This window comes from Aquarana catesbeiana, linkage group LG09 (assembly GCF_042186555.1).
Source record: "Aquarana catesbeiana isolate 2022-GZ linkage group LG09, ASM4218655v1, whole genome shotgun sequence".
In the NCBI taxonomy this organism is placed as follows: Eukaryota; Metazoa; Chordata; class Amphibia; order Anura; family Ranidae; genus Aquarana; species Aquarana catesbeiana.
Genome location: NC_133332.1, coordinates 224,836,774 through 224,848,072, shown reverse-complemented (window position 1 = coordinate 224,848,072; position 11,299 = coordinate 224,836,774). Strand labels below are relative to the sequence as shown.

The 11,299-nt window shown below is 47.1% G+C and overlaps 1 protein-coding gene across 1 annotated transcript; it reads left to right on the top strand.

The window, feature by feature from the left end:
* The first annotated feature begins 3,979 nt into the window (after positions 1-3,979).
* Positions 3,980-10,689, top strand: LOC141108325 (tubulin beta-4B chain). Its single transcript, XM_073599831.1, has 4 exons — positions 3,980-4,162; positions 7,081-7,189; positions 7,272-7,382; positions 9,513-10,689. Exons 1-4 carry the CDS (start codon positions 4,106-4,108, stop codon positions 10,571-10,573), a joined length of 1,338 nt encoding a protein of 445 aa, XP_073455932.1. The 5' UTR covers positions 3,980-4,105; the 3' UTR covers positions 10,574-10,689.
* The last annotated feature ends 610 nt before the right edge of the window (positions 10,690-11,299 follow it).

Here is an 11,299-nt window from a genome sequence, read left to right as displayed (position 1 = left end):
CGGAAGGACAGCAATGGCAGCCCCCATGGAAGGAACGAATTTGTATGTGTCCTTAAATCGGAACTTTACCCATAACAACTTGATAAAAAGGAACAAGCAAGGAACATACATTCCACATTAATAATTATGCTACCAAAATTAGTGGGTGCTGTAAATTGCCTCCAGCATTGCTCCTGTTTCTTCTTGCTGGAGGCCACTATTATTCTGAAGCCCAGAACCCCTGAGCAGCAGTAAATCATAAAGCGAAACTAAATCCAGGGGTAGGCAACCTTTTGAGCACAGTGTGCCGAAAAATGTTTTCAAAGAAATTGAGCGTGCCGATTTTATAACAAAAAAGTGTCAACTTCATACTCTCAATCACGAAAAGGATTTTTTATAAAGTAAATGCTGTAAACTACTTTAGTAGTGATAAATTAACATCCTGGACTCTCATGCCTCAGATCAGCCCCAATTCCTGCAACTCCACACCTCAGATCACTGTCCCCCCTGCAAATCTGTTTTACCCACTGTAACCCCCTGCACATCTGCCCCACCACTGTACCACCCTGCTCATCTGCCCCACCAATGTACCCCCTTTCTCATCTGCCCCACCACTGTAACCCCCCTGCACATCTGCCCCACCACTGTACCACCCTGCTCTTCTGTCCCACCACTGAGCCACCCTGCTCGTCTGCTACACCATTGTAACCCCCCTGCACATCTGCCCCACCACTGTACCACCCTGCTCTTCTGTCCCACCACTGAGCCACCCTGCTCGTCTGCTACACCATTGTAACCCCCCTGTACATCTGCCCCACCACTGTACCACCCTGCTTATCTGCCCCTCCAATGTACCCCTTTCTCATCTGCCCCACCACTGTACCACCCTGCACATCTGCCCCACCACTGTAACCCCCTGTACATCTGCCCCACCACTGTAACCCCCTGCTCATCTGCCCCATCAATGTTACCCCTTTCTCATCTGCCCCACTACTGTACCTCCATGCACATCTCCACTGAACCATCTTCTCATCTGTCCTAACACTGAACTTATCTGCTCATCTTCCCCACCACTGTGACCCCCTTTCTCATCTGCCCCACGACTGTACCTCCTGCACATCTGTCCCACCTCTGTTCCCCCTGGTCTTCTGCCCCACCACTGTAACCCCCTGCTCATGTGTTCCACCGATGTACCTCCTTTCTCCTCTGCCCCAACACCGAACCCCCCTGCTCATCTTTCTCACCACTGTAACCCCCTTCTCATCTGGCCCAACACTGAACCCCCCCCTGCTTTTCTGTCCCACCGCTGAACCCCCTTCTCATCCATCCCAGCACTGTACCTCCTGCACATCTGCCCAACCACTGTTCCCCCTGCTCTTCTGTGCCACCACTGTAACCCCCTGCTCATCTGCCCCATCAATGTACCCTTTTTCTCATCTGCCCCACCACTGTACCTCCCTGCACATCTGCTCCACTGCCGTATCCCTATGCTCTTCTGTCTACTGAAGCACCTTCTCATCTGTCCTTAAACTGAATCCATCTGCTCATCTGCCCCACCACTGTAACCCGCTTTCTCATCTGCCCCACCATTGTGCCTCCTGCTCCACCACTGTAACCCCGTGCTCATCTGCCCCACCAATACACCTTCTTTCACATCTGCCCCACTGTTCTACCCCCCTGCTTTTCTTCCCCAAAACTGCCCCCCCCCTGCTCATCTAGCCCATCACTGTACCCCTCTGCTCTTCTGTCCTAACACTGAACCCCCTTCTCATCTCTTCCACCACTGTACCCTCTTCTCATCTATGATGTGCGTGATATGCAGAGTGGTAAAAGGAAGCAGAGATGAGACACATCTACCTGTCCTGGCACACTCATCCTGCTGATCCACCTCTCACATCCAGCCCACGTGCTTGTATGTGATGTATGTGATGTATGTGATGTATATGATGTATGTGATGTTACATACAAGCATCTGGAATGGATACACAATGATGAGCTGAGGTCAGGGGCATTTTCTGAAAGCAGTGGGCCTGTGTGCAGGATCAGAAGTCTTTACTAAGAGCCCTTGCACACTGGGGCGGTTTGCAGGCGCTATTGCGCTAATAATAGCGCCTGCAAACCGCCCCGAAAGTGCCGCTGCTTTCATTCCAGTGTGAAAGCCCCGAGGGCTTGCACACTGGAGCAATGCGCTGGCAGGACGGTAAAAAAAGTCCTGCCAGCAGCATCTTCGGAGCGGTGAAGGAGCGGTGTGTATACCGCTCCTTTACCGCTCCTGCCCATTGAAATCAATGGGACGGCGCGGCTATACCGCCGGCAATGCGCCTCTGCAGAGGCGCTTTGCGGTGGTATTTAACCCTTTCTCGGCCGCTAGCGGGGGGTAAAACCGCCCCGCTAGCGGCCGCATACCAACGGTAAAACGCCGCTAATAATAGCGGCGTTTTACCGCCGACGCCGCCCCCCGCCCCAGTGTGCAAGGGCTCTAAAAAAAACATATATAATGTTTGGGGGTTCTATGTCATTTTCTAGCAAAAAAATGATGATTTTTACATGTAGGAGAGAAATGTCAGAATTGGCCTGGTGGGCAAGTGGTTAAGTACGCTTGTGTGAATGAGGCCTTCTGCAAATCTGGCTGCAATGTGTCCCTACGTATGGTCTGATATAAGCAGATATGTCTGTTTTCATTGGGATCTGTTCAGGATCATTGGAGGGAACACTGTATGCTTATTTGCAGATCTACTTTTGCGGATCTGACTGGCTGTGGGCAGAAGCACATCCATTGACATCCTGCTCTCTATAAGAATGACAAACTCTGTTTTTCCTTCATCACAAGATGGAGAACAGAATGGAATGAACACGGATGTCAGATCAGATTTGGAATCAGGGAGGATCAGTCTGCTAACACAGAACAGAGGGTCCCGTATGAAAAGGGGCCCTATAAATAGACTTAGTGGTGTTCTTATCGCACATTATAAGGAAGATTGGACCCCCCCAGATTTGGAAGCATATGAACACACACCATCCACTTCACATGATCATGGATTCCAATGCACTATTCCTAGGGCACACATTCCTGTAGAAGTGGGCTGTGTGTAGAAGGGGGTGTCGATGTGACCGCCGGCTGGAACCGTGAGTAATCAGAGGAAGAAATGTCACCAGCACACAATGGGTCACCAAAATGGGTGCAAAGCTTTATTCATCTATCACATGGTCACAGCAAATGGCAACGTTTCGGAGCCTCACAGGACCCCTTCATCAGGCATGTGACAAGGGTCTAATGAAAGGAAGGGGTCCTGGGAGGCTCCCCAATGTTGATGTGATCGCTGAATAAAGCTCATGGTGTGCTGGTGACATTTCTCACTCACACAACGCCATGCCTTCAACTCATGCAAGGATCTTTAATATCTAGAATTAAGATCATGGTATGGATTAGGATATTCCCGATAATTGTGAATATTATGAGTATCTCTGATGATTCTTTATTGATAGATCCTTTATATTAGAGCTCAGTACAAGGCTCAGTTGTGTCTATGGGAATCCATGGAGACAGGTTGTGTTTAGGAATGTCTATTCACTGACACAAGACCAGTAACCAGGACAAACACAACACCCAGAGCCCTCACTAACGGAAACCACCCAGGGACTCTCCAAACCAAGCGGAAAACATGGAGCCCTGGTAACCGGCATGGGCGTAGCTCAGCGCGGCTCGTACGGAGTTACGCACATCCACTAACGTAAAGACATCTGTGAATAGCGCTGCCACTAGGCTAGACTTCGCCAAGCGCATTGCAGCAGTTGCTAGGACGCTACTTGGACTCCACCCTTTATTGAGAACCATCCAATCAGGAAAACAGTCAATCATTTTAATGGAACCAATCCGTGAGCTTCAACGACTGGCGAGTAGCCAATCTCGACGCAGTATGAAGATACCTACTTGACGGGCAGGGCTATCCAGCAATAGCCGCTTCCCTATTCGCCCCGCCCCCGTACTACCTCCCAATCGTAAGAACAGCTTTAGAAGCTCCATGGCGACGACCCGCCTATAAAAGGAGCTGTGCGAACGGCTCGATACACTACATTACAGTCAGTCTCCTCACGGCTTGTAGGATAACGCCACACCCGGGTCATCATGAGGGAGATCGTACATCTGCAGGCCGGCCAGTGCGGCAACCAGATCGGAGCCAAGGTGAGCTGTCGGGGTATCTATGAGACCAGCCGCTCGGCTCTCCCTCCATTGCCTCTCTTCGGGGTCCCCAGTACGGAAGTATCGCTCAGACTTCCCAGCGGCTCATAGTCCGGCTATTAAAGGGTTAAAGCAGCCGGCTCCGATGCCTTCCCTGATGTTGTGCGGGGTGGGCGTGGCCGAACCATGGATGGGCGTGTCCCTTCAACCTGTTGTGTCATGTGCTCTGCAGGTTTCAAATTCAAATATTGAGTCACGTGTGTGCGAAAGTGGTCTGTCGTTAGTGCCCATTTCCATGGCAACCGTCTTCATTATAGATGTCACATCAGTGTTACAGATCAACTTTAGGGTCAATGCCCTGAAGATATTGTGGACTGACTAGTGTAGGATCTCTGATCTGTCATGCCAATCACACCAGTGTGCTCCAGGAATGTGTGACAAATGTACATCACTCTTGTGGTTCCATTGATAGAACCCCGAATGTGCCAAGATCGGCACTTGAAAAAAGGTGTAGGGGATTTCTTTCATGGGGGGAGCGTAGGGCAGCCCATTCAAGTGACGTCTGATTTATGCTGTTGTGCAAAAAAAGTCCCATTAGTGTGTGAATGGAGCCCATTCTCAGGTAATTAGTTGCTGCTTAAAGAGGAGCACCCGCAACACCTCACCCCTCCCGAAAAGTCAGTTACCAATACTGTAGGCGCTGACTTTTACCTGTCCCTAGATCCAACAATGTCCTTACCCAATCCGATTCATCAATTGGCTTTGGGTCCAGGCGTTGGCATCTTCACCAAGGGAAACTGGCAGTGCAGCTCCACACTGCACATGAGCGAGTCGTGCTGCACTTTGTGAATGGTCCAGCAGTTTTTGGACCTGTGATATGGCTCAAAAGACTGCAGGGGGGGAGCAAACTTTCCCTCAAATAGCCGTGGTGATCTGGGGGAGTGGGTACCTGTCAAAATAAGATGGACCCCCCAATAAAAAGTGCCAAATGTAAATGAGGGGGGTGAACTTCATTTTGGGTGAAGATGCGCATTAAGCTGACAACGCACATTCATCTGTTCACTTTACTTTTGGATCTAACTGTCCATTGAAGACCTAGCTGAGCAATCCATTCAGGTTCCATTCAGTCACTCCCCTGTGCTGTGTTGGAGGCTCTAAAGGAGGTTGTCTAGTTGATGTGTACTTCTGGTTCAAGCCTTATCCTTCAGATTGTATTTTCTTGCTATTGCATAGAAATTCTGTTCCATCAGCACAGATTGGAATGTGTGGGTGATCAGGACTATTGTGGTTTGATTGGCTCTCTGTGCTAGTTCTGTATTCGATTTCATTGTATTGGGTGATCTATGCAAATATCCTCAAAGCTAAAGCTGACAATTTGTATTACTGGTGTTTTTATAAATGAATAAAATGTGTTTGGCGAAAAGAGTCCTGTAAAGTCTTATACCCCGTACATGCGGCCGGACTTCCTGACAGAAAAAGTCAGATGGGAGCTTTCGGCCGGACATTCCGACAGTGTATATGCCCCATCAGACTTTTTCTGTCGGCATTTCCGACAGACTCAAATATAGTACATGTTCTAAATCTTTCCGTCGGAAATGCCGGCGGAGTTTAGCCCGTTGGCAGGTCCGGCCGTGTGTACGCGGCATTAGTTGTCTGGCTGTTGGCCTGTGATCTCGATCTGTCCATAAAATTGAAAAGTGTTTTGCAGGCAGAAGTTGAGGTGGAAGCTGGCCTGTTAGTGGGTCCTGAGGACAGGAGTTGAGAACCACTGAATCTAACAGATGTTGGAAATAGAAGTGTGGGACAACAAATTTATGGCAAAGTGATCCTTGAAGCCCCCAGGCATTTACAGTCCTTTTCACATGGCTTTTGAAGGAAGTTGATGGTTTCTTAGTTGCTATCTGGTGTTTTCTAACGCCATGGCAACAGCCTGTTAGATGGGATAGCAAGGAACCTGTAGTCAAATCTGCTCCAATACCTGTGTGGTCAGGATCTACTAAAAGTGGGGTGTCCACAATGCAAACTGGCCCATTTAGAGTGATAGACAGAGGTATGGCAGGCAAAAATGCCAAACTTGCTTATGTAATGCTGACCATACATGCTTTCAAACTGTACAATCTCTGCCAGGTCTACCAATCATCTTCAGTGGCAGGCCTTCACACTACACGTTATATGGATTGTGTAGGTAGGGTGGTGCACTACATAGTATCTGGTTTCCGAACGAGTGCTATTGCATAGTTTGATATGCCTGACAGGTTATGTTTAGGACATTAAGGTGTTAGTAAATGCAGGATCCTGGCTTTAATATCTGGTCTCCCACAGTACACAGAACATGGAAATGCAATAATTTTAGTAAATATAAACTGCTAAATACCTTTTTTCTATTAGCAGTATATAGCAGTCTTGTGACTTCTATCAATGCCTGGTTAAAGCTTATAGGAGTTTTCATACTGCACTGGCTGTCCTATCATGATGCAGGACCCCTGATTTCTGTCTGGACAGTGCTGATTGGCCCTGTGCTGATCACATGCACTCTCCCAAGAAAGGTTGTGGGTTTTTTTTTATTTATTTATTTTTTTTTTGGAACCCCTTGGGTTCCACTGTATGACAAGCATGCTTTACTGCATATACAAACTGATTTTACAGTTGTGGGTTTAGTAACACTGTGTTCAGTAGATCAATAAAACTAGAAACTGTTGCCCATGGCAACTTGAAAAATTGTGCTGGATGAGTACAAGCACTGCATGAGATGTGTATATTGGAAGCTGAATAGAATACCTGGCAGAAAGTATCTGAGAGCATGCTTTGTCTAGCTGGCCAGGTTGCTGTAAGATCTACACAGGACACAGTGATGACTTGTTGCTCTAACTGAAACCTAATGTGGTGTTTTTTTTTTTTTTTTTTTTTTTTTTTTTTTCTAGTTCTGGGAAGTTATCAGTGATGAACATGGCATTGACCCAACTGGCACATACCACGGTGACAGCGATCTCCAGCTGGAAAGAATAAATGTGTACTACAATGAAGCCACAGGTGAGCTGTTCTCCCTCCTTTAGTGCTTCTCTTACAGCCAGTAGTCGAAATGGTGCTTACAATCTCTAACGTGTACTTTCAGGTGGCAAATATGTTCCCCGTGCAATTCTGGTGGATCTGGAGCCTGGCACAATGGACTCTGTGCGGTCTGGACCCTTCGGGCAGATCTTTAGACCAGACAACTTTGTCTTCGGTAAGTGAATAGGGGATTGATAACATGCTAAACAAGAAAATGTTGGCGTTTTTAAAGATTACTATTGGGTGTATTGGCTTATACAGTGTGCTGTAAGGCGAGGGATGGGTGTTAATGACATGGTAATGGGCCCAACCTCATTTGGTTTCCAGTCTCACCTGTTAACCATGCCTTGGCACAGTTGCCATTTCTTTTAACCGTTTGCCATTTCTTTTAACCGTTTGCCTACTGGGCACTTTAACCTCCTTCCTGCCCAGGCCAATTGTCCGCTTTCAGTGCTGTTGCACTTTGAATGACAATTGTGCAGTCATGCTACACTGTACCCTTATGAGTTTCATTTCTATTCACACAAATGGAGCTTTCTTTTTGTGGTATTTAATCACCACTGGGTTTTTGTTTTGCTAAAAAAAAAAAAAAAAAATTTTTGGGGCCAAATATTTCATTGTTCTAAAATTTTGCAAACAGGAAATTTTTCTCCTGTACTGACTATCGGTGCCAATCAGAACACTGACAATCAGTGCCCTGATAATCAGTGCCGATGTCCCTTTAACACAAGCCGGTTGTTGGCTCTTTCTCACTGTCAGCGTGAGGAAATAAATAAAAGAGGAAATAAAAGCTGAAAAACCGGCTTGTGTTTACTTCTGTGATCAGCTGTCATTGGACACAGCTGATCACATGGTAAAGGGCTGCTGTGAATGGCCCTTTACCCTGATCTGTGATCAGCTGAGTCTGAAGGAGTGGGATTGCAGGGGGACGTCCACGGACATCCTTCCAAGAAACTAAGCCCCCTCTGTAGCCGTCTTTCGGCTGTAGCGTGGGCAGTTAGTGGTTGATAACATAAGAAAATTGCTCAGTTCTCTGGTTAATCAAATGCAGGAAATAGACTAAACCATGGACCTTGTATAAAACACTTCATTTTTAGCATGGTAGAACCCTCGAACTTTAGATCTGAGTGATCACGTGCTGTGCCAAGTAGTTGAAACAAAGCAAATCAATTAACCCCCCCTCCCCTTCCCATAGTCGGTAGAGGATACTTTCCACTGACCATCAACATGTGACTTAAATTGTCATTAAACCCACATTAAAAACTATTAATAAATGCTGTACATTCTCACCCGGTTACTATGGGATTTGTATTCTGCAAAAAAGCGTTGATGCTGCTGCTCTCCCCCCTCCTGTCTATGTCCCCACATGCAGAGTAGTGCTGACAGCTAGTGCACATGCTCAGTTTTCAGTGCGTTTCTATGCTGAGCATTTCCTCCCTATCACACATGTGGGTGTATACACAGTGATAAATGACAGCCCACTCCCTACATTAGAATTATTGGTGGCTTCTCCCTGTTCTAAAACACAGAGCTGGAGGGGAGTGACAGAGCCTGTGACTAACAGAAATTCACAAATACCATGTTATTGCCAAAAAATAATGGTTTTGATTTAAAAGTATATGCATGTCTTGCATCAAGTGTAGAGCCTTTAGGGACACCTCCACCTGCTTGCGTTTTTTTTTTTTTTTTTTTTTTTTAAGGGCTTGTCTTTCCCATTTTTATTTTAAAAGAGAAATTCCAGAAAACAAACCTGAATTTCCCTCGCAGGGGTATTCAGCATTTCACTCTTGCTTCAAAACAAGAAATTCAGCCCTTCTAGCTTGTAAATGCAGCATTCCTGCACTGGCCTTTACCCTTTAGGCCTTGGTCTGTCTCCCACAGACTGGTCGGTCACCAACTCTGTGTATACAGCTAGCAGCCTCGTGCTGCACTGGCTCCCACATCTCCTAGGTGGAGCGCTCCTGACTCCTGGACCAAACATCCTGTCTGCTGGGGTGAAGCCCAGAACCTTAGTCGGGTCATTTATTTAAATCCCAGCACACGCCTGACAAATTGGTGTGCAGGCTGTTCTCAAAGTCTGGATACCTACCTGCTGGTATGTATGTTCCTCCTGCCATGGTTTTCCTGCAGACAGGCTGGGAAAGAGCTGGGTCATGTGACAGCTGTATATTGATTAGGAAAAAAATAATTTTAAGAATATTTGCGACCTTAGAATGTTATCAGATTGGGGCCCTTGGTGCAATGTCTGCAGACATCTGACCTTCTTTCTTCTTCTTCTTTTTTTTTTTCTATCTTCTTTTTTCAGGTCAGAGCGGTGCTGGAAACAACTGGGCGAAGGGTCACTACACAGAGGGAGCAGAACTGGTTGACTCAGTATTGGATGTTGTAAGGAAAGAAGCAGAAAGCTGTGACTGTCTCCAGGGCTTCCAGCTCACACACTCTCTGGGTGGTGGTACTGGCTCTGGTATGGGTACCCTTCTTATCAGCAAAATCAGAGAAGAGTATCCAGACAGAATCATGAACACTTTCAGCGTTGTGCCCTCCCCCAAAGTGTCCGATACTGTAGTAGAGCCATACAATGCCACCCTGTCTGTGCACCAGCTTGTAGAAAACACAGATGAGACCTACTGCATAGACAATGAAGCTCTGTACGATATCTGCTTCAGAACCCTCAAACTCACCACCCCCACCTATGGTGACTTGAACCATCTGGTATCGGCCACCATGAGTGGAGTCACCACTTGCCTGCGTTTCCCTGGCCAGCTGAATGCTGACCTGCGTAAACTGGCTGTCAACATGGTGCCCTTCCCTCGTCTGCACTTCTTCATGCCAGGCTTTGCCCCACTCACCAGCCGCGGTAGCCAGCAGTACCGTGCCTTAACTGTGCCTGAGCTGACCCAGCAGATGTTTGATGCCAAGAACATGATGGCTGCTTGTGACCCACGTCATGGCCGCTATCTGACTGTAGCTGCCGTGTTCAGAGGCCGTATGTCTATGAAAGAGGTGGATGAGCAGATGTTGAATGTCCAGAACAAGAATAGCAGCTACTTTGTGGAATGGATTCCCAACAACGTGAAGACTGCGGTCTGTGACATCCCACCAAGAGGCCTTAAGATGTCTGCCACCTTCATCGGTAACAGCACAGCCATTCAGGAGCTGTTCAAGCGCATCTCTGAGCAGTTTACTGCTATGTTCCGCAGAAAGGCCTTCTTGCATTGGTACACTGGGGAGGGCATGGATGAGATGGAGTTCACTGAAGCAGAGAGCAACATGAATGACCTGGTGTCTGAGTACCAGCAGTACCAGGATGCCACAGCAGAAGAGGAGGGAGAATTCGAAGAAGAGGCTGAGGAAGAAGCTGCATAGACCAAGACAAACCTTTCCTAAATTATTACCTGTTCTGTTCATTTTCATGTTCTTTTGTCTCTGGTTTTCTTGTTTGAAGACTTGACTGTAACTATTAAAACTTTATAGGTTTCTGATTTGGTGTTCTTAGAGTTGAATTCAGTCTTTTGCCTTGGACATTTTATTGTAGAATTACACCTAGCTTTTAGATAAACTTTGAGAGGTAATGGCTGCTGTTGTTGCATTGCCCAAAAATTCTTAAAGTGGTTATTAAGCCACTATATACACTTTTCACCATTTGCTCTGTTTAATTATGGAAGGTGCTCCTGTGTCTGTGCTTTGTAAAAATAAGCTTATATTTGTGACTGCTGACCATGTGACCTACCAGCTCTCTCCTCTAGGCCTGAAAACTGCAGCAGGTGGGGCCGAGGATCCCCTGCTGACATCAGTCAGGAGACGTGGCCCTGCCCACTGCAGCTGTCATGCAAGAGGAGAGAGCTGGTGGGTCACGTGGTCAGCGCTTTCAAATCCGGTATATAGCAGCTTATTTTTACAAAACGGAAGCACCTTACATAAACAGAGCAAATGGTAAAAAAAACTGATTTCAGTAGCAGAAGTCGGGGGGGGGGCCTTCACGGACACAGAGGGGAGGAGCACAGAGGAGAGGGCGGATGACTGAGGCACATTAACTGACCATTGTGTCAGGGCTCAGCAGCTGTGATACAGTGGTCAGTTTACAAAGTGGAG